Source organism: Cololabis saira, chromosome 20 (assembly GCF_033807715.1).
Source record: "Cololabis saira isolate AMF1-May2022 chromosome 20, fColSai1.1, whole genome shotgun sequence".
NCBI lineage: Eukaryota > Metazoa > Chordata > Actinopteri > Beloniformes > Belonidae > Cololabis > Cololabis saira.
The window spans coordinates 28,964,692-28,988,339 of NC_084606.1; the positions used below are offsets into that span (position 1 = coordinate 28,964,692).

The following is a 23,648-nucleotide window of genomic DNA, read 5'->3' on the forward strand; positions in this document are numbered from 1 at the left end:
CCAGTTTAGTTTAATTAGAAAATGTCTTGTTTTATTTAATTGGAAATATAACTTACTGTATGTTTGCAAGTGCTGATTTGCTGATTTTTTTTTTCAGAGATAAAACTTTATATTTTATTATATTTAAAAAAAAAAAAATTCAACTTATTTTACAGAGTTTTGCACTTTATTCATTCATTTTTGGTTTAATAAGAGCAAAGTTTGCACTTAAAGCCCAATGGGGCAAATGTTCAATAAAAAAACAGCATATTTGAAATCATTTCTTTGCCTTTTGTCAATTCACAAAATAATCGTAATCGAAAATCGTATTTTGAGAGAAAAAAATCGAGATTTTATTTTTGGGCAAAATCGAACAGCCCTATACTGAACACATGAAGTCCTAATGTGGCCTCAGTTCAATGATGTGAACAAGGCCGTGGGGGCAGCTGTGATTGACATATTGCCACAGACCTGCAAAGAACCCACTACCTAATGAAAGTAAGGAATAACAGAAATGCCTCTTAAATTATATCCTCTCAGTTGGTCTCAACTAATCCCCATGTGCCCAAGTAATCTTTTCTCTTTTTTTTGGGCGGGTGGTTGGGGTGATTAAAGCCAGCCCTCTCATTGTGAAGTCAGCATATACTTTTGCAGTTATTTGTACTCATGACCAGACCATCTGGACATTCCTCCAGCTCTAGGGCTTTCACCTAAAATGTTATGTTTTTTTATGTTATAGTCCATTTTATTTCATGCTGGTCCCTTCCAAATGACCTTTAGCGAAAGGCTTCAGTTTATTTATGCAATCACATTACCAGAGGATGGTTATGTGTACCCAAAAACACCTGTGCAATAAAAAGAAGAAAAAAACTTTTCTTTCCACTTTGTATACTATAAACTGCTAAGACTTTGTCTTTTCTTTTCAATGTGCGATCAAGTTTACTTTTACCTTTTGCCTAGTCTGCCTATTGCACATTTATAAATCACAGATTGTATAATAGAAAAGATTTGCCTAACGGTCCCCCCTCCCGTCAACGTTTCTGTTTCTGTTCGGGTCCATTTGCAGCTGAAGAAGCTCCTTCTGGCGCCCGCAAACTCCCAGCTCAGCTATAATCAATACACAGGTGGCAAGGCACAGAACCATGCAGCCAGCAGCAACCACCGGATCAGACCACCACCTGCCATCGTCAAGGTAGGCACACACACACACACACATTGCAGACACAAAACACACCAATTGCCTCGCTATTTAATTCAGTCCTGTGCACAAAAATACGTCTTTCAATTTGTTTGTCTCTCTGAATCGCCTCATGTTGCGTCTTGTTTCTTTCTCTCCCTCCTTCTGAGTTGCATCTCTCTCTCTCTCTCTTTTTTTTCTTTTTTGGTGGCCGCCTTTCAACAATGTAAGACTACAGCTTTAGCAGTCTACTGTCCCAGGGGTCGTCTTGTAATGAAAACAGGCTGATTGCTGTTGGGCTTTCTTGGCGAGGCATCAGCACCATTGTCTCATTAGCTCCAACACTTATCCGACTTGGTGTGGTGCCTGTTGGGGGTGGGGGGGAGGTGGTGGTGGGGGCACTCTTGCAACAAGATTGATGCCTTGAGACAAGAAGATCAAAATATCTGTCTTGACATTCCCATTAAATGCCCCAAAAAGAGTAATTTTCCCTCTCTCAACAGGGGTGGGGTTGATTAAGATGTTATTTCGATCAGTGAGAGTATCAAAAGTTTTAGAATGTGAAAGGTAAATAAAATATTCTGATTCACTTTACGTCAGTTTTCCTTTCATACCAGAATGCAGCAGCGCGTATTTTCACTGCCATATACAATGTATAGCATTTGTTTGCTCTTGCTGGGCAATAACATCTGTAATTTCCGTTTTTTATGCCTTTTTTTTTATTATTTATTTATTTACAAATAATAAAAAAAAACACAAATACAGATAATAATCGAGGTTTGTAAAATGGGACTCCCCAGAAGCTACTGTAGCTTATGAATAAGGGGCCTTACCAAGTGCTCAAATCTGCTCCGTGTGAAAAGCATCAGGATGTGCTCATAATGTGTGGTAAACACAACACAGACATATTTGTACTATGTTTGCACATACAGTGCGCCAACGTTCCTCACTAAGTCTATTTTCATACCGTGCCTTTGAGTCATCCGTTTCTGGAGCAGAGTGAATAAGGACTCCCAGAGGACGCGGTGTGCGTACAGAGTGGCGCGGTGCTGCTCGGGGAGCCACGCAATTAAGATGATGGGCGGACGGCACTCCCACCATTGCCTCCTAGACACTTGGACACAAACTTATCTGTGGCTGTTTGAGTCACTCTCTGAGCCCCGCTGTGGAGACATCTCCTTTGATTTCCGTTTCATGTTTAGTGATTAATGTTTTATCACATTTGGACCTGCTATACCGTAGTGAGAGTGAATAAAACGTTTAATTCAGTCATACTTAGCAACTGTCTCTCTCTCTGTCTTACTTTTTGTGCAGTCGGAGAGCCCCTGGAATGGCAAAGCAAGAGGGGGCTCCAGCCAACAGAACCGCCCGGTGAGGCGGCCATGCACTGAGCTGCTGAAGTACCTGACGGCCACCGATGACATCCTGCTCCACACCAAAGCCAGTGAACCCAAGGGTGCCTGGGGGGGTGCCAGTAGCAGGGACAAGAGTGGCCTGGGTCTGGGTGCCTCTTCCTCCTCCTCCTCGCCGTCCTCGTCATCCACCTCCTCGTTCTCCTCCCTGTCATCCAGCTCTTCTTCCTCTTCCTCCACAACCTCCAAAAAGAAGTCAGCTGTGCCATCTCAACAACAGCAGCAGCAGCAACAGCCGCAGCCGCCGCCGCCGCCGCCGCAGCAGCATCACCAGCGAGGTGAGAGCCGGGCTGCAGGCGAGTGTAGTATGCCTGGTGTTGGGGCTGGGAAGTGGCAGCGTTGCGCTCACGATCACGGGGTTGAGGATTCGGAGAGTGCCTCTATCCCTGTTGGCCACAGAACCTACACCTGCGGCCATGCCCGCCCCAAACTGGAGCATGGGCCGCCCAGTGAAGAAGGAAGGCCGCCGGGCGATGTGGGCCGGCTGGCTGCCGCTAGGTTTATTAGGTATATGCATTCTTATTCCCTCCCTCCCCGAGAGGGGAGTCATAGCTGTGAGCATTGCCGAGAGGCTGCGGGCGCTACTCAGGCTAGCGAGGGCGTTGGCAGGCGAGGCCAGAGTTACTTCAGCAGTGCCAGCCGCGCACCACACAGGCACATCACAGTAACGATAAAGAAAAGAGACGAGAGAGAGAGGCCGGGGCACCCTTTACTTAGCCAGCTGCTCACCTCCAAACAGAGGCCCGCTCAATTCCGGGCCCACGTACCCCAACCCACCGCTACCCGTTTACCCAGCTCTAAGAGCAAATCAGCAGCTAGGCGTCGTGAGAGCGCAGCCCAGGTTTCCTCAAAGGTGGAAGATAAGACTGTCAGAGAGGCCACTGAGCACAAAAAGCGGGGAGTGAGTCTGGCTGAAGACTCGCACGCAGGGCTCCTTCTGTCCCCCCTCAGCCTAGACCTAGAGAGCTGGGTCAGCCACCTAGATCCCGGGCTAGACATGGGTTTGGGACTGGAGCTGGGGTGGCCAAGCCAGGGCGGCTATGGGGAGGATGTTGACCATGTTGTCGATGATGATGGTGTTGTTGATGATGATGATAATGACCATGTCAAGGGCAGCCCTGCAGCGGTGCTCAAACAGGGCCCGCCGAGCCCGCTCATCCCAGATACTAGCTTTGCAGAGCCCACCCCTCCCTGCATCATAGAAGGGCCAGGGCACCCACACAGGCAGGCACTCAGCGAGCACCCCGATGACCAGGGCCACCCGTTGTTAGGTAATCATGACTGCATCCCCCCAATGGCCTTATCTCTGCTCTTTCTTCTCCTTCTGCTCTAACCACTTCCGAGTTTGATTTCTTAACTAACCCGTATCCTAATTTGAATCTAACTGTCCTCTTGAGGACATAAACACCAATGACTGCAAACAGCCTGCTCGCCAATGCTTTTTGCTAGTCCCAGAAGCTTTTTTTTGTTTTTCCAAATTCAACGAGAATGAAACTTTAAAAAAATAAATAAATAAAGGAGGGTGTGGGGGGTGAAAGGGCAGCGCCTTGTCTTGCTACTTTGGACGTTGATTCTGGAACCTTTGGCTGATTGAGCTGATTGTGCTGACCGTGTACAGTTAGACTCAGAGCCCGGGTGCTACCATCGTGCTACTAAAGCCACATTCTCTTAGCCCAAGCACAAGTTGGCCAGAGCCTCGGGCAACTGCACAAGCTTCCTTGACTCTCCTTTCTTCCTTCTTTTTTTCCCCCCCCTCCCTCTTCTGCTGTTGGTGCATGCAATTATAACGTTGTGTAGCAGGGGTCTCACCCTCTGTCATATGTGGTGTTTGTGGCGTTGTCTCTTTGTGTTTTTAATTCATGATGATCTTTTTGTTGTCTTGGGCGTGTTTTATCTGTGTCAATACACTTCTGAAACCATCACTTCATCCTGCCTCACAGACTTAACAATATATCCTAAGAGAGTAAATTGTAAAAAAATGGGGTCAATTAAAAAAATCTGTACTTTGTATAATAGTGTCCTTAGAAACACTTTCTAACCAAGGATGTTTTTTTTTTGTAGTAATACTTGCATTTTTTGAGCCAATTTGAGATTAAATGTTGCAGAATGTGGACCTTTTCTCTTCTGCCGTGATTGTCATACCTAGATCAATAATTACCCATGCTCCTTTGTGTTCTGCAGCCAAACCAACCACCTTGCCACTTCCTTTGACCCCAGAGTCTCCAAAGTAAGTGTGAGAAGTTTTTCCACATTATTCTAGGCAAAAGAGCAAACACAAACTACTGCAAAAAGACAAAGCCAAAGAAAACTATATAGACTAGAATCCAAGTGGAGGCATTTGTGTGACTCATTTCCATTTCTAAGATCACGAAAACATACGGAACATTTCACATGAGAATTCAAACCCTGTCATTTTTTTTGTCTTCCAGTGACCACAAGGGATCACCGTTTGAGAACAAAACCATTGAACGCACATTAAGTGTGGAGATTGCTGGAACCCCAGGTGAGCACACTATTCCTGACTTATATGTGTTACCAGTTATGGATTAGATTAGGACTAGAAGATCACTTTTATCTGCCTGAGTATTGATTAGCCTTCCCAGTTTCTCTGGGTTTATTAGTTAACCCCCCCCCCCATTACTCCCTGATCTTTTTACTGAAGAGGTAATATGCCCCAGATCCTAATGCTCTCTGATTGACATCTTACTTAGCCTATACATCATGGGGAAATTGAAATGACAGTGATACTACTCTAATTGGTTTGGCTTTATAATTTAATCTTTCCTGTATGATCTCCGTCTACCTGGAAATGCTAGTCATGCAGACAGTTGATCAGTTGACCGGGGAGCATTTTCCAACATCAGGGACTCTTTCCCAAATGGTACAATGATAGCGATATCTCTGCATAATCACTGACATCATACTTTTGTTATAATGACTATGAAGAAAGCATGTCCTGCAAGAGCTTTAAGACAAAAGTGAAGACATTTCCCAAGCTAAAGCTTAAATATTGGGACTCTCTGCTTCCTCTGATTCTTTGCAAGTTGGGTTAGTAGATAGTAATTACCACACATTTACTTGAAAATAATCATCTGAGCTCAATAAAAACGAAATGAGTGCCCTTTAGCCCGTAATACTGGCCCTTTTGGGTTATTAATTTACCAGCAAGGGAAATGACCCTTGTATTAAGTTAATTTCTGTCCTTTGCACCTTTTACTTGTGCGAGGAACAAACCCCAACAGGTATACAGGTATCCCTGCTTTGGTTAGAGTGCCCTTTAACCCTTTCAGCAAGCTTTTGAGGTCAAATGGGATGTTGAGGCCTAAACGGAGAAAGGGAGCAGTATTCCTCAAACTCTGGCGCAATCAAGCACGGTTAATATTTCCTCCCGTTCCACCGCGCGTGGGCAAAACTGTTGACCTGTAGGCAAATCTGCGTGTTTGTTCTTTTCCATCTCGTCCATTTTTACGAGCGCCCTCAAATAAAGCCCTTCACCAGACTTCTCTGCGCCGGGGCAAATTTACGATTGAATATTAGCAGGAGTCATTAGTCAGAATGCTCTGCGTTGCTGAGCACCAGTCATGGTTAGAGATTAGCTTTTAAGAATCACATGAGTATGAGACAGCTGGATACAGATAAAATGAAATAAATGTGAGTAGAGATAATGGTGGCATTACAGATAACCAGATGAATGTTAGTGGATTGGGTAGTTCCACCTTTATGGCCACCTTTATTGCAATTTATGGCGGGACACGCACAATGCTGGAATTTTCTTTGAACCGCTGCCAGTAATATTATTTTATGCCTTTATGATGAATTGTAGTAGAAGTTTGATTTATTTGTGAGCACCTGTACATTTTGTGCCCAGACAAGGTATAGCTACTACTGGGAAAAAAAAAGCATGTTTGTTGCCAATACTGTGGTTCGACCCTTCTTAAAGAGGTACAGCAAAGGCTACAAGAGGCAGTGAAGCCCCCTTGGGATGCGACTGTTGAGGCCTAATCTCTGCCAAGCTAATAGATTTACCCTGTGCTGCTGTGTTGTCTTTAATTACTGTATCTCATGACACTGAGGTGGTCTGTGTGTTGCTATTTGCATAGCTTACTGCCGGATAAACTCTTTAAGCCTTGAGTTGTTATTCACTCCATGGTTTCCTCACGATTTATAGCCGAACGAAGAAAAAAAAAAAAAAAGGAAAGTAAAACCCCACTCGTTCTTCTTGTTTTGCTCACTTCTTCCATTGTTTCCTCGTGAGTGTTACTATGATTGCTGTTTTGTGCCTGCGGATCACAAACACCAATCACCTTCAGTGGCAAGTTTAACTGAGAGGCACATATTTATCTAACTCTGATTTATTTCACCCTCATTGCTAATGGCTCCTAGTTTATGATCCCATACACAAATTGTTTTGGACAGATGGCGCTTCATTGGTGAAACAGAAGTTTTTCAGACATTGTCTAACATCCGCTGTCCCTGTCTCCTTTTTTTTTTAATTGCCATTATGCCGTATACAGTCCCACTGTCAGCTGTGGGGTAAAGAAGAGAGGGAATGAAGGAAAGGAGGGATGAAGGGGGTGGGAGCTTGCAGCCCCTACTTACACATGTATTATAGATAATAAGTACGATGATAAAGCATTGGCTCACACATCCCAAACACAGCCAGTGATTTCAGAAACTTACACATTTATGTGCTGGGCTGTTGCAACGTCTTTGGCAAGCTGTCTCTGTGGTGCGCACTCCAACACTGGATTTGATACTAATAGCTGTCATTTGGTGCAATTCACTGGCAAGGGGAAGAATGATGTGCGTTATAAGAATGGCAGAGAAGAAGAGAAGCGCGTAGGTGTTTAAAAGTGCCGGAGTTTGACTCCAGTGAGAGACTGTTAGTGACAAGTGTGCCTCTGTGTGTGGGCACATTTGTTCTGTGTAAGTCAGAAATGGGGAAAGAAGAAGCGTGGCAGAAAAAGGGGGGAAATGGAGATTGATCCGGTGGAGATGGCAGACAAAGGAGAGAAGGGGGTGAAGCTCGGGACTCAGCTCAAGAAAGGAGGAGACTTAGGGAGAGGAGGTTAGGGAGAATGAGAGTAATGGTGGCGGCTGTTCATGTGAGTGCATTAACAATGCTATAAAGTGGGCTCATCTCAGGACTTCCCATATAACTGCCATCTGTCTGGTTATAAATCTGTAGGAAGCTGGGGAGGAGATGGAGGGATGGGGGCACGAGTAGTGGGGATGCCATCTGAGAAGAATGTCAGCCTAATCACCAGTCGTGACATAACAGGCACCTTACTACGGCAATGTCACCAGGCAAGCCTCAATGTATCTGTAGTAGATCTAAAGACCGTCTGCAACAGCGTTAGAGTAAATACAGGATAGGGCTGGGCGATATGGACCAAAAGTCATATCTCGATATTTTCTAGCTAAATGGCGATACTCGATATATATCTCGATATTTTTTCTGTGCCATAATTGGGGTTTCCCCCAAAGCATTATAGCATAGCATCTCTGTTAGCTTCATTTTTTTCTGAGGCAAACCCTTAAAAAAACAGTCAGTTTTAATACAAAGCCTTGTGCCAAATGTCACACAGGTACCTTTATTAACAGAGGTCTGCACAATATCAAAATGTATAAAACAAATGAAATAAAAATAAACTGCCTGCAAATATAGAATAAAAATGCTTCTTGAATAAAATATAACAAATATCCCTTTCCTGCATAACAATTAAATTAAAATACACTGTGCAATTAATACAATGTAGACAGTAACAGGCAGACTTTTCCACTGAGGTTGACAGTTGTGCAAATAACAAAACATTTGTGCAAATCTTAAATAAAACATTCAAGTCAATTTGTCACAAAATAAGCTATATCAAAATCATTAAAAAAAAAAAAAAATTAAATCGATATAAACGATATTGTCTCGTACCATATCGTGTTTGAAAATATATCGATATATAAATCTCGATATATCGCCCAGCCCTAATACAGGATCATCTGGAGACAAGGACATCATGTCGGTGATTGTTGTGTTCGGCTGGTCAATAAAGCCTCAAAAACAAGTCCGTCCCAGAAAAGCATTTGTATGGTCCGGGCAGAGATACGATACTTTTACTTAATTTTTCTTTTCTTTTTTTCCCCCCATTAGATGCATTATCGTTGTCCCCTTGCAAGCCTGTGTGCAGTTTTTTTTTTTTTTTTTTTCCTTTTCAAAATGGGCATTTTCAAGGTCAGAAAGAAGGAGAAGTCGCCTGTATTACAGCACAGTTATATTAAGTTACACCGAGCATTACATTAATCTGTCAACATTGCAATAAAATAAGATTAAGCCCGGTGAAAGTGAATATTTTAATCAGGCATGTATCTGTGTCCACTATCTATAAACTGACCTGGGAGTTTATTGATGAGTGAGGGGAGAAAGGAGAGGGGATGGGAGGGGGTGGGGGGGGGGTTTACATGTGGAGGGACGCATTATGATTCTATTTCCATTTTATTGCTCACACCCAACCTCTGTGTCTCCCTCCCCCCGTGCAGGTCTGACACCACCTACCACGCCCCCACACAAAGCCAGTCAAGAGAATCCTTTCAAAGCATCTCTCAAAACCAAGTTGTCCTCATGTTCCTCCTCGGCCTTGACATGCAAAAGAGCCAGGCTGAGTGAGTCAGGCGCCGGAACTGTGGCCCTGGCCCCAGGCGCCTCACCCGGGGGCCCCGCCAGGAAGGGGCCCGAACAGACTGAGCTTTATGCGCAGCTGAGCAAGGCGTCCACCGCCCTCCCTTCCTCCGTCACTCAATATGCAGTAGGAGGTGGCCTTGAGGAGCATCGCAGCACTGGCAAGAACAAGAAGGCCACTTCCTGTGGCAACAGTGACCACGACTATTGCCAGGCATCGGCGAATGCAAAGACGGATGGGGGCACAGCAACTGTTACCATGACTACAGCTGTGGACATGACATTTACCCCAGGTGTCGCTGCTGCTGCTCCCGTGCCCAGTTCTGGCAAAGTGGAGAACGAGCATGTCGAATATAAGGACTCTGCCATGCCATCATCCTTTTCATCATCATCTCCTCCTCCATCATCAACTTCACCTGGCCCTTTGGCTAAGGAGCAGAATTTAGTCTCTGTGGACAGAGAAACGGGCCGCGACAGGGGCTTAAGGGAGAAAACCCTTACGCAAAGCATTCAGATCCCCACAGAAGGGGCCATTACTGTAAGGGACCAACTACAACTTTCTGCCAGCAGCCGGAAGCCCCTGTGCGACCAGGAAATCCGAGCAGAGCTCAACAAGCACTTTGGTCCCCCTCTGAAAGCCCTCTACAGCCAGGGTGGCCAGGACAGAGAGCCCAGCAGCAAACTGAACACGGCTACAGCCCCCAAGTCCTTTGGGGAGGGAGAAAATGACTATTATTCCCAGAGGCTGCCTGGCTCCAGTTACCTACAAGCAGGGTTTCTGCCCTTCCACGACGAGCTGGAGCTGGGCGAGGGCCGTGAAAGTCGCTTCGTCTATCCTTGGGACGGCACCCCCCTGGACCTACTCTTTGACTGCTCTCCGCACTCGCCCTCCAGTTCCCCACCATCCAGCTGCTCCCCTTCACGAGGGTCCGTCTCCCCGCCTTCCTCCCTCCTCCTGTCACCCAGCAGGCCTTTCTGTTGGGCCAGCAGTGGATCCCGCTCCCGCTCTCGCTCCCACTCTGGCTCCCGCAGCTCCTCGTCACGATGTCGCAGGCGCTCTCTCTCCAGTTCACCCGACAGACGCCTCTCCTCCTGGTAAATTGTCCCTCTGTTCTTATCCTTGCTACTCTGTCTTTTAAGGGAACCAAACCTGAAAGCGTCCTTTTTTTTGTTCAACCAATGCTTGTTGAGCATTAGAAACTACTGTTTTGAAGTCAAATGTATTGGCATGAGTCTAGTTTTTGCACATTTTTATGAAGTTGATGTAGGGCTGGGCGATATGGACCAAAAGTCATATCTCAATATTTTCTAGCTGAATGGCGATACTCGATATATATCTCGATATTTTTTCCGTGCCATAATTGGGGTTTCCCCCAAAGCATTATAGCATAGCATCTCTGTTAGCTTCATTTTTTCTGAGGCAAACCCTTAAAAAACAGTCAGTTTTAATACAAAGCCTCGTGCCAAATGTCACACAGGTACCTTTATTAACAGAGGTCTGCACAATATCAAAATGTATAAAACAAATGAAATAAAAATAAACTGCCTGCATATATAGAATAAAAATGCTTCTTGAATAAAATAAAACAAATATCCCTTTCCTGCATAACAATTAAATTAAAATACACTGTACAATTAATACAATGTAGACAGTAACAGGCAGACTTTTCCACTGAGGTTGATAGTTGTGCAAATAACAAAGCATTTGTGCAAATCTCAAATAAAACATTCAAGTCAATTTGTCACAAAATAAGCTATATCAAAAATTTTTTTTTTTTTTTTTTTTTTTTTTTAAATCGATATAAACGATATTGTCTCGTACCATATCGCGTTTGAAAATATATCGATATATATTAAAATCTCGATATATCGCCCAGCCCTAAGTTGATGGTACTCCTATGCTGAGAAATGAAGCTGCTAAAGCAGCCATCACCGAGATCTGAACAGACAATGGGGATAAAAATTGCCTCAAAAGGTAAAATGTACCTAAACCAACACATAAAAAAAGGGGAGAAACAAAACATTAAAGGTGCCAGAGGCCCTGGACTTCAGAGCAGCATGAATTTTCATCTCTAGGCGGGAAGTTTTATTTGAGTGTCTCTCCAACGCTGCCTCTTCACTCATGCCTGTATTTTTGTTTGATGCCGAGGCTATTGTTTTAAGCGGCAGCTGTTGTTTTTGCTGTGTGACAAACCCTCTTCTTTTACATCCCCAGAGATAAAAGCCAAATCCAGGCAGTGGGAATGTAGTCTCAAAACCCCTCTCAAAAAAAGAACCCTGTCATCGTTGCCCTATGTGGAAACTACATCTCCCATGGTTCCCTTTGATCAGAGCCAAGGGAGATTTTTTTTTTTTGGTCAATGAACAGAGGCAGACACTAGTTACTGAGAGTAATGTGAATGAATTCACTTTGTCAGTAGAAGTTCATTGAGCGCCTCACAGTGTAGCACGCCGCTGCAGTGATTCACTGTGTTTGCATGATTATTGAAAGGTCAGTTCACTCCACAGATCCAATAGAATCCCCTTATTCTGTTCGGGCCTCTTTTTATTCCCCTTAACTTTACATCAACTTGCTCACAAATTATACAGTTGTGGTCTCAGGGTATTCAATCAAAATCTGACACTGACAAGCTTTCTGACAATAATAGATATGGTTTGGAGTTTTTCCAGTAAGAGAAGGGAGTCATGCAAGAAAAGAAAAAAGGAATTTCAGCTGAATAATTTGAAGAAGGGTTGGTTCCCTGTTTTTAGTTTCACAGCGTTCAGTCCTCGATCTCTCTAAACTAGCATTCCTTTGCTTCACTGAGCTTCCCAAACTTCCCTCTCTCCATTATTCAGCTCTTCCTTCTTCAGCAGCACTTCAATAATTAAGCATTAGAAGCTGAGGAAAAGTGCAGAACTACAAGCTCTATAGTCAGGCCACCGGGGCTTAAACCACTGACCACTTTTTTTATTCAACTTAAATAGCAGCCGTATGTATTTGGCACCTGAGGTTAAAAAAAACAAAAGTTAAGCGATAAGTTATGCCCATTTACTGTTATCGTACCTGAGGACAAACTTGGGGGAAGACACGATGCTAAAAGTTCAAAGAGTTAGTTGCATCCCTCTAAAATCAATATGTACAACACTCCAGTGTGTTCATAAAGCATTTCATTTATTTTTTGTTTGTCTTTCCCTCAGGTCTCGTCACAGCACAGATTTGAATGTTTTTCGCTCCAGAACCCACAAGAGCCCCCACCCTCAGTCTCGATCTCCTCTCAGCCGCAGGCCAAGGTGATTGTTTTAAATTAATTATTTAACCTCCTGTTTATTATGCGTTGTTAACCTTTGTTTTGTGGCATGCTCCAGGTAAGGACAAATGCTTGTTCTATCTACGCACCTGACAAAATGTTCAAGATTTATTATGTTGTAAATAAAGGGATAAGTAAGTGAAATGAGACTAAATAAGGACAGTGGAGGGAAGTTTTCTCCTGTCAGCAGGCGGAAAGTATTTGATTTCTCTGTCGTTGCCTTTTCACCGACAGACTGCTGCAGTGTCCTATCCACACAGGGACTTTGAAAAACATACAGGGGAACTGTGTTTAACTGATCCTGATCCTTTATGTTGCAAGTGACAGGATTTAAAAAAAAGCATAACGCTGCATATTTGTACTAAACTTCCAAATTGATGCTCCCAGCTTGATAATGACACATATTCAACTTGGTGCATCTGTAGTTTTCCATGAGCCACTGCAGAGGGACTATTTCATATGCAGAGAGGTACTGGCACAGACTGACAGCATCTCATTGCTCCGAGCTGATTTGGCACCCACGTGCCTAATGACACCCGACAAGCCCGAGAGTCTCTCATCAGTGGAAAACTTAACGGACACGTCTTGTACTAGTCTGGGGTGGGGGGAAAAGTAGCACTTTCCTTCTTGATGAAGCCCTAACTAAGCAGAAAGTAATGACATGTGAAGTTGTGCTGACAGTTGCAGCTGCCTGGCTCCCCGGCCGCGCTGCTTGCCGGCACTCCCGCGGGCTCGTCCTGCAGGCTTTGTAATCATAGCAATGGCGAATAGACATCTTATTAACACGTCCATCTTCTTCGCTTTACAACCAACTTCTCATTCATCCCCGGACCGGTCCCGTGGTGGATACTGGCAATTGTTCTTCATAAACTTCAACGGGATTGGTGCATTCCAGGGAAGGGGGGGAGGACGTTGATTGATGTCATATATTTATCTTCTCCTCCACAGGTATGACAGCTACGAGGAGTACCAGCACGAGAGGCTGAAGAGGGAGGAGTACCGGCTGGATTATGAGAAGCGGGAGTTTGAAAGAGCCGTTCAGAGAGAAAAGCAAAAGCAAAAAGCAATAGTGAGTCGATGACGCCACTGCAGTCGCTGTTATTTTTTTTTTTTTTCTCTCTTTGATGCTTGACTTGACTTTCCGCACCATCCCTGAAAAAAAGAGCACATGTAATCAGTGCTGGGGCACAACCCACAGACACCTCCCACAGACACACACATTTAGGATGAGGAGCCTGCAGCCTGTGCAACATGCCAGAGTGTCTCTCTGCTGAAACGAATACATACAAAGTGAGTTCCTGAATGATTCAGGCTACAGGCCCTTCCTCTTTATCTCTGCGTTGTGTATTTTTAACATCTCTGTCGTCTGGAAACACTGTCGACTCTTATTAATCACACCACAGGGGTAAAATGTTAAAAAAAAAAAAGTGGGAAATTCTAACTGGCAGAAGAAGAGGAGAGGACGAAAAAGGAAACGGGCATTGATTCGGCTGAGATCCTTCCCCTTTTCTTCTGTATCTATTTCAACATTTGGGCCCGATTCAGTGAATATCACATTTCTCCCTCATCTCCACTCTCTTTGTCTCAGAGCGAAATGACTCACATTTCCAGTGGGGCAACGCGGCTACCGCACGTTTTGATACGCTCACATTAGATGACGCAAACGCGGCTCGACGCGCACACATTTTCTAGAGACGATGGGTCTAAAATTACGAGCAGTCGAGCTCAAGCTGTCAAACAAGGTTTGGGAGGCCGGGGATGTGCAAGTGTCTCTCTGCGTCTGGCTCACTCGCTTGTTTTCTGCACCGTTCTCGCTCTCGTTCACACGTACACAAGCAGCCCTCGGGGTGCCATCAAGAAAAGCCCACCTATTTATCATTTGTCAGCAACAAAATCCCTAATTCAGCAAATGCTTTATTTTAGACTCATAGTGCGTAAGCATGAAAGAGAGTGGAAAAAGCACAGCTGTAATCAGTGGTTAATTTGTATTGGTCTCTGGTGCAGTATAAGCCGCGTGGGCAAAGGTGAACTTTGAGTTTAGCACAAGGCAACTGATTTACATATATGTGCTCGCTTTTTTTTTTTTTTTTTTTTTTTTCAGAACAGCTTTGAAAATTGCAGAAGAACATCAGTGGATAGCAATAAATAAATAATACCAGTGATAGACTATAGCCCCAGGACTCAACTGTATTATATGATTAGCAGATGCAATTAAACTACTCAAAAGCTATAATTGCTGCCTGGTGCAGTTTATTTCTAAATTATTCCAACATGACCCGCGCATCCTCCGAGGTCCACAGAAGTCTGTGTTTCTCTGCCTCGTGGCTCTGAGCTGCTGCTTATAGTTCTGCCTGTCTCTTGATTACAAATCTTCTTTCAATACTAACAAACCAGTCATTTAGCAAACAAAAAGAAAAATCTCTCTTCTGGGAATCCAACGCTTGAAGAAAAAGGAGTAAGGCTTATGTAGAACTGAGACAACTCAAAAGCTTTTATTTTTTAGGCTTCACAAAAAGAAAAAAGGCAGCCCCAAACTTCCCACACGGCATCATTTGATAAAAATCGCTCTGCCTCTCGTTGACGAGTCGAGGAAAGAAGAAGGAATTGTAGTGTCAAGGTAGATTGAAAGAGCTTTCAAAAGCAACTCGGGCAGATAAGAGGAAGTAAGTTGAACCAATCACAGAGGAACCAAATAAAGACAGGCACGGAGGAGGGGCAACAACACGGGGCCCCCGGAGTCAGCAGCAGTATTTGCAGGAGCGATCAATTCATTAAAGCCCGGTGAAGTCAGAAAGGGGGAAAAGGAAAAGCAGCCTCCCCGTTTTAACCTGGCCGCCCGGTTCTGTGTGTCCTCTCTACGAGCAGGAGGAGAGACGGGTGGTGTACGTGGGGCGACTGAGGTCAGACTGCACTCGGACGGAGTTGAAGCGCCGCTTCGAAATCTTTGGAGAAATTGAAGAATGTGCAGTAAACTTGAGGGATGATGGGTAAGATCATCGGATTTTCTCTGCATGTGGGTTTTACGTCTCTATCGGGGTGTGACATTATTGTTGAGATAACCTGTGACATTTATTTTTTATAACTCCTTTTTGGACAAAAAGATATAGATTCTGCTGTAACTGCTGGTAATTTCTGCTAGTGACAAAGAAAGCTTTTGCACTCTCTCCCTTACTACTTCTCCGCCCACGGAGCCCCAAAGATACACCTTCATTGATTCTCTTTTGCATATAAATAGCGCCATCGTTGTCTAAGTCGAGGCGCTCTGTTGAGTCATTGTTACCCCACAGCAACACTCTCTCTGACGTGTCATTTTCTATTCCTGACCAGGGACAATTTTGGCTTCATCACGTACCGCTACACTTGTGACGCCTTCGCTGCCCTTGAGAACGGACACACCTTACGCAGGTTAAACGAGCCTCAGTTCGAGCTGTGCTACGGAGGACAAAAGCAGTTCTGCAAATCGCATTACACAGACCTGGGTAAGTGCAGCTTTGCTGTTCTCCCCATCAGCCCCCTGCAGGCGGCCACGCTGTATATTTGTGTTCCTTGACGACTGTTGGCAGAAAGAAAGAAAAAAAAAAAGTGGCGGGGGGTAAATAAGACAACAAAAAAGCCTTGAGTGATGTTTCCAGATCAAAATATAGCCATCTCTGTGCTGATAACGGTTCGTACGGCTCCGGGATGTCTTCACAAGGCATTTGTGGCTCAGGACTGTAAAGCGGGGCCAGAGGTTGGTCTGTGAACATGCTGAGAATAGAGCTCCATTCCCTCCCTGCTCGTATCTGCGCTATCTCCACACAAAAAACAGGCAAACTCCATCACTGGCGTGGTTTTGAGATGTATGTTTCTGCTTTACTGATGTGAAAAGAGAGTCATGAGGCAGCAGGGTACCTGTGTGTGTATACGGTAGTTTGTTTTTCATGTGCTGATAGGTAGTGGGCACACGTATGTGGGGGTCCCACAAATAGGCCTTTTTAGATGTGAGGTGTTTAAAATCAGAGGCCTCCTACATCTGTTGCTTTTGCATCACTGTTCATCGTGGCTTAAAGTCCTAATGGAGTCTTAGTTTCCGTGTAACCTTTCATCGTAATGCCATAAGAACGTATGTTAGCGAGCCAAGAGTGCAGTGGATGTGTGAAGACGGCGTAGGCGTATGGACGCTTTAGAAATAACACTTTTCTATCTATTTAACCTTATTTAGCATTAAGCAAATTGTAGTTGCACCACTATAAAAGCATCCTTCTGGTTCAAATGTGACAATAAAAACAAGGTGATACATGTAATTATCATTGGTAAAATCCTGGAGGAGAAACATTTGAGCAGCAGTTTTAAAAATAATAATCAATTTTATTTATAAAGCGCTTTTAAAAGATCTCAAAGACGCTTTTGTTTCTTATTTTCTCCAATAACTCAATTTGTCGGGTTAAAAGCGACAGAGATATGTTTTTCTGTTTTCAGTCTGATGACATGACAGACCCGGTCAGCTGGTACCAGATTAATGAAAACCAGCATGTTTCTGAAAGATACATGTATCCAGAAGTAGGAGGAATAATGACTAGTGAGATAACGTGGGGGAAATAAAAATAAAAGGACGAGGTACTTCCTCCAGGAAGTCACTACCTGCTGGATGCTGCTGCCTACAAACCTCCTGCTTTTAGCAGGAGAGCAGAGGTTGTGGCATGATCCATCCAAGCCACTCCCAAGGCTAAACATGCTTCCCCTCTATATTGGTCAGATACCTTACACGGAAATCTAACTGGAATGGATACAGCAGAAAGCTGAATGATGCATTTGATAAATAATGCAAGCAATCTGCGAAATCAGGGCTTTTACTTCAGGCAAGATGCTCTGCTTTTATCATACGGAGAAAGGCGTGTCTCGGTGCTTTCTTTTCATCGCTTCGTTGCACTAAGACTTGACCCATGCTTTTAGTTGTTGTGCAGCCACAAAAGATCATCTCTTTCAGCTGATGATGACATGGAAGACGAGATATTGAGTCGTGCATTTTTTCCCACTAAGCTGTGAGGTCAAGAATCACAAACTGCAGCTTACAGAGGGTCAATGGGCTACTTAAAGGAAAAGGAGCACTTTTGTCCCAAAAACATAAAAAATGAAGCTGCCCCTGCACATTTTCAAACCTCATGCGTAAAGCCATTAGCCTTTTAAAAGGGTACATGACAGAGAAACAGTTGCAAATCCTAAAGCCTTGAGGATAGACATTATACTGAGATTGACTAATCAGTCTACTGAAATAGAAAGGCCTCTCTCAACTGCCTCTTTGTCAGGAACGGGCTATTTTGGTCGCCCCTTTATTGATAGCATAGGATAAAGAGATTGAGAGGAGCATTTTCTAATAGCGTGGTATCCAAACCTCTTCTCATCCTTTTTTTTTTTTTTTCTTTCCAGGACACTGTCCATTAGTTTTTAGTAGAGCACCTGGGTATTTTTCATCCCTCAAGGTGTGCGGCGAGACACGATCCAGCCCTCAGCCATTGCATTAGATCACAACTGGCGTCTCCTGGCTGCCATGGTCATTCCCATTTCTCAAAGGTCGTGGAGTGTGCTGCTGGGCCCAGTAGGGGCCCCATTTGTGAAGCTGTCTGTTGGCGCAGATAAGACACTCTTCATGTATTATCAGGTTGATCAAGAAAAAAAACAGGACACATGAGAGATGGATAGACTCTAGGATGCAGTTTAATATCGGCCTGCCTCTTTACTCTCACGCTGCATCTGAAATTCCATACTCACAACTCCCCATACTCTGTTTTTTTTCTAGCTACGTCATACCTGTGAGTGAGTAGACGGTGCTATGCGTCTTTCCAGATGCTTCAAGATAGCTTGTATTACATGCCACGCGTTACCAGCGGGAAGCATGCCTGTCGGTTTACACATCAAGACATGACAGGAATTCATCTGCTCCTCCCCAGGTCCTAAAAATAAGTAGACACAAACTCAGATGAACTAACACCACCATGATTTTATTAGTGGTATAAAAACTAAACCAAAAATGCACAAGCAGAATGCAGTGGAGTTGCTTTCATGGGTGGGATCATTGTACCATTGCATGATCCAGTTTATCTCATGATCCAGTTATCTCAAACTCTCGCTCAGATGTCTGCTCATTTGACTCCTGCGTATTGTTGTATATATGGGGGAATTGATTGTTGATTTAAATGGCTGCAAGGTGCCCAAAGTCCTGTGGCTGCAATAGAAACGTAAATCTTCATCCCTCCACCGCTGGGCCTGACAGTTAGATGAGCCGTTTATGCTTATATGCCGTTTTGTTTAGTTTAGTTTTTTTAATCAAACATAGTGCATTATGGCCAAACATCTCTACTTTGGTTTTGTTGATCCAAAAGTCAGTTCCAGAAATGAGTTTTGTTATTGTTTTTTTGGTATGAAACTGTGCAAACATCAGCTGTGCTTTTCACTAGGAACCTGGTAACTTTGACATGATTTAACTATACTATAAAAACTCATTTCTAAGAAAGTGAGATGTCCTTGTTTCAGGAAAATGTGAATACTATTTGTGACTGTTTTGGTGGTTTGAAGAGTTCCAGTAAGGATAATTGGGGAGTGGTAGTGTAAGGCCCAGGCTCAAGCTGAGCAAGGCCTTAACCTTAATTGCTGGTGTGTTTGTTCTCTCAGATGTATGTCGCTTTGGATAAAAGCGTCTGCTAAAATAACAGTTATAATAACGTAATAATAATAATTGTAGTTAAATAAGACAATTTTGACTGGATTTATTGAATATTAGGCTTATTTCTACAGGGACTTTTTTGCAGTGTAAGCTAACTGAGCTCTGTAGAGACTTAGATGAAGTCCTTTGCTGTTCTGCCATTTGTCTGAACGTTGCACAGTCTGACCATGGGGTGGATTTCCTGGGATCAAATCCTTTTAAGAATGCATTACAGGAAAGTGAAGTATTAGACTTTGACTGGGACATTGTTCTGGGAATCCCGAGCACACTGCTCCCCAACCAAAGAGTTCCACATATTTTTAACATGTGGAATATACAATTTCAGTGGAAACACTTCTTCATGTAAATTTTGTGCTACAGTATGTTTCTGCTTCAGCATGCAGTTATTTATTGACACATCTTTTTCTTATTCAGCGGTTATTGATTGACATGACATGATCTTGCACATAACCATTCACCCTTAAAGCCTGACAGGGTATACATCAGGTCGTGCATTAATCTGTAACCTGCGCAGAGTTTTCCGTTAACTAGTTATGATTTTGTGGAAACTCGGTACCCTCACGCTTAATGCACTGCCAAAGGACAAATAAGAATATACCACTCTGAGAACTCACGTGTAACTGCACCGAGCTATTAGAGCAGCACTCGGGCTGCAGATCACGGAGCAATAACCAAGGCAGAATATTCTGCGTGCTCCGACCATAAAGTCCTCTGAGAATACCAAGGTGAACCTTGTGTTTTATGTGCTTTTTTCAAAAGAAACACCGTCCTGCTCAACATTAATCACAATCCTACTTGTCCCCTCCAGACTCCCATTCGGACGACTTTGATCCAGCCTCCACGAAAAGCAAGTATGACTCTCTGGATTTTGATAGTTTGCTGAGAGAGGCCCAGTGCAGCCTGAGAAGGTAACCAGTTCAGTGGCCCGCTGTCTGTCACAAAGAGGGACTCCGTATACCTCACTGTTGTTTCTCGCTCCTTTCAAGACGAGACTACCAGAAGTTCTACACTCTGTCATAGAGTATGTAAGAATAAGTCTATAGACCTATATCATTATAAATTAATATATTAAAAATAAAGTTTACATGAACATAGCTGCTGAAGAGCTGCGAAGAGACATTGCATTCTGGGATCCCTCAGAATCTGGTGCACATCTTCGTTGCACTCTACTGCTGTGCAACCATCAGTGAAAGAAGAAGGAGAAGAAGAAGAAACTTTTATGATTTTGTGTTTCTCCAAGCACTACAATACCCATGATTCTTTTGGGAGCGGAAAAAAAGAGAGAGAAAAAAAAAGAAAAAAAAACAGCTTGTTCAGCCAGATTTGTTTTCCTTTGCTGTTGATTTCCTTTTCCTTTGAAATCTGGTGTTTGGATCTGGTGTTGTTACAATTAAAGAGTGTAGGGAATTGTATCTTGGAGGTTAAATTCTCGAGGTAACATTGCTGTCTACATTTTGAGGAGAAATGTAGCTGTGTATTTACAAATACTATAAAAAGGAATATTTTTTATTTTATGTACATATCAAAGTTCTTTATTTGTTACAGCTATGCACTGTAAAACACAGCCTTTTTTAAAACGAAGAGAAAAATTTCTTAATTCAGAATGTCAATCTGTAGTAATTACAATACTGTAAAACATATTGTACACCTACATGATGTTTAGAGGACATGATATGATTGTAGAAAAGAAAAAAAAAAGACATGTCTGACTGCTCATTTTGCTGGAGCATGTGAACAAATGTCCTTTTTTTAAGTTATGTTGTTCGGGGAAAAGAGAAGTCAACCATTTTAAAGTTTCTTAATCAGTGTTTTTCCTTATACAGCCAGTGTAAAATGCATTTTTAACATGTTTTTCATGATTGTAAAAAAGGGTTACCCCACTTTTCCCATTTTGCAATGAATAAGTAATGCATGTATATATGTATGTATGTATATATATATAAATATATATTTATATATATATATATATGTATATATACATATATACATGCACCTAGATTGATTTCACATTGCTTTTTATGTTGATTACTGTCAGTGAGAGAGAAAACCGCATTCAATCAGTCCAAACATATTTATCTATTTATTGTAATATTTTTAATATTCGAATCAGAAATATTTATGGACTCCATTATCCATGGCGTACCTCATGAAATGTATGATATTTATGTTATGTCTTTTGATTTGTGTTATTTATCTTGCAATCACTAGACAGGGTGTACAATAAAAGGTTTTTGGTGGGGATAGTGCTAACCTTCTATGCCTTCCGAAACAATCCCAACATTCAGCTACTCCGTCCGGCTGTCAGACCCTCATCCCTTCGATACTTTGTCTCCGCCGTCCGTCAGTTGTTTTTTTTTTTTTGTTGTTTTTGTTCCATCTGAACGCAGAACATGAAGCAATAAAATGATTTCGCAGGAGTTTCAGTTGCACCACTGTATAGACACGTTGTCCTCACTCCACTCATGCTTGATTATGTGAATGCCAAACAAAAGTTTACAATTTCCTTTTTCCTGAATTTTTTAAAGATCTTGTATTTGATGTACAAAACAAATACCATTAATATTATTCAGAAAAATTACAAGATGATTAATGATAATGACAATATTAATATAAATGGAAGAAAAACTATATAATAAGCAATAAATTATTTTTCAGAGTTGTATTTTAGCTCCTACTGTTGTGTGATTTTTGGACTTGACCCATTACCCAGTCGCTGCTAGTTCGGATTCTTCCATTCCGGTATCCTGGCAATTGATCACCATACGACCTGTGCGGTAAACACTTGAATGTCCCCCACTTCCCGCCCCCGCTCTTCCCTTTAAGATGTAGCTGAGTCTGTGTAAATGTTGTGCGCGCATTACTTTGTGGCATCTGTGCAAACGTGACTGGCTCTTTAGTCCATCCTGTTTGTCCAAATGTGTCGAGTTGAAACTGTCTGTTGTGTAGTGCATGGCTTTTACAGGATGGCAGTCAGCGCACCCTAAACCACTTTGGATATCTGCCTCTCAGCCGTCTTAACTGGCAGGTTTTAAATGACAGTCTATTAGCTTAAGGAAAACTACTGAACAATGTATCGCACGCTGCACCCACCCACCCACACACACACACACACACATACACACACACCCAGTCCAGATATCACAGCGCCGTCAACGTGACATAAAAGGTAACCTTGCGGTTTCTGGTTCAATTAATATCCCGTTTCTAGCTCGAGCCAAGTAATGAGAGAACCGGCCTCCATCACAGGAAGGAGAAAATCTTTTGTATAAAAGCTTTGCTGATCACAGACTTTCTTTCATGGAATATGACTGTGGAGACAAGAAAAACCTCATTTTTATGATGCAAGGAGGCACGAATTGGCTGAGGGGGAGGATTAAAAGAAAAAAAACTTTTACCTGTGTATTAAGACATTTTTTTTCCTTTCTTTTTTAATTTTCCTTTTTCTTTTTTCCTTTTCTGCTGTCTGTATAGCGTTTGGGTAATGGTGTCGTGTCCCATTTGATAGATGTGGCTTTAATCATTGTAATAAAAAAAAAAAATTGCTTTGTAAATTGCCTAGAGTAGCAATATATTATAACACCTCCTGGTTCAAATTTCAACTGTGGCAGACTTTTTAATAATATGACCCATTGAGTACTTTGCCACTGCTTAAACGTTTGTTGGGTAATCATGTTTCCTTTTGGAAGGACAAATTGTATATTGGCAAATGTGTGTGTGTGTGTGTGTTTGTGTGTGTGTGATTTTAGGCAGGTATGTGTGCGTTTCTGAATGTGTGTGTGTGTGTGTGTGCGTGTGTGTGTGTGTGTGTTGGGGGAGGTGGGTGGGGCTGGGGGAGGGGCTGGGAAGGGTGGCTGTCGCTCTGGGTTGTTACCTGTTTGTGTCCTTTCCACGTTGCCTTCTGCCAAGTCCTTACCAATGCCTTTGTGGTTCTACCTATTGTACTACTTTCTTGTGAATTTTATTTTTTATGTGCAATTGTCATCAGCCTCACCATGCCAATAAAGGGAAATGTGTTTGAAAAAAACCAAGTGCCGCCTGTTGTTCAGTTCTGTACGCTGAAGTGATTAATGTCCCTTCATCAAGCTGGGATGCACCTCCTTCACTCAGATCGCTGCTTTTCCTTGATTACTATCGAGAAGACATCCTCCGAGTGCTTTAATGTGAGACGGAAAAGTTATGAAAACAATTAAAACAGGTGGGGGGGAAAAAAAGGGAATCTACAGCAAATTTACAATCCCGCCGTTCCTCGGCTCACTATACATTCTGACTGAATCCTGACTGACGAGGAGAAATGACACGTACGCACCAGCGCATCCGCCTCTCTGAAGTTTTTCCGGCTTAATTCACGGCTGCTTCCCTTTTTGAAATTCCCATCACCTGGGAGGAAACACTGCCGTCTCTGTCTGCGTCCAACAACCTG

General features: G+C 43.1%; 1 protein-coding gene across 4 annotated transcripts in view; it reads left to right on the forward strand.

Moving 5' to 3' along the window:
* Nucleotides 1-21,890, forward strand: part of ppargc1a (peroxisome proliferator-activated receptor gamma, coactivator 1 alpha) — a 38,006-nt gene extending 16,116 nt beyond the window's left edge. For 2 of the 4 annotated variants that reach the window (XM_061710664.1, XM_061710665.1), the window contains exons 4-13: nucleotides 1,046-1,171; nucleotides 2,471-3,839; nucleotides 4,750-4,795; nucleotides 4,998-5,071; nucleotides 9,100-10,333; nucleotides 12,419-12,511; nucleotides 13,477-13,597; nucleotides 15,394-15,515; nucleotides 15,856-16,007; nucleotides 20,037-21,890. In XM_061710664.1, coding sequence (XP_061566648.1) covers nucleotides 1,046-1,171; nucleotides 2,471-3,839; nucleotides 4,750-4,795; nucleotides 4,998-5,071; nucleotides 9,100-10,333; nucleotides 12,419-12,511; nucleotides 13,477-13,597; nucleotides 15,394-15,515; nucleotides 15,856-16,007; nucleotides 20,037-20,140 — 3,441 coding nt within the window. In that variant the 3' untranslated portion in view covers nucleotides 20,141-21,890. The remainder of the gene's footprint in view (nucleotides 1-1,045; nucleotides 1,172-2,470; nucleotides 3,840-4,749; nucleotides 4,796-4,997; nucleotides 5,072-9,099; nucleotides 10,334-12,418; nucleotides 12,512-13,476; nucleotides 13,598-15,393; nucleotides 15,516-15,855; nucleotides 16,008-20,036) is intronic. The other 2 variants (XM_061710666.1, XM_061710667.1) reach the window with 1 other exon arrangement.
* Nucleotides 21,891-23,648: the final 1,758 nt, after the last annotated feature.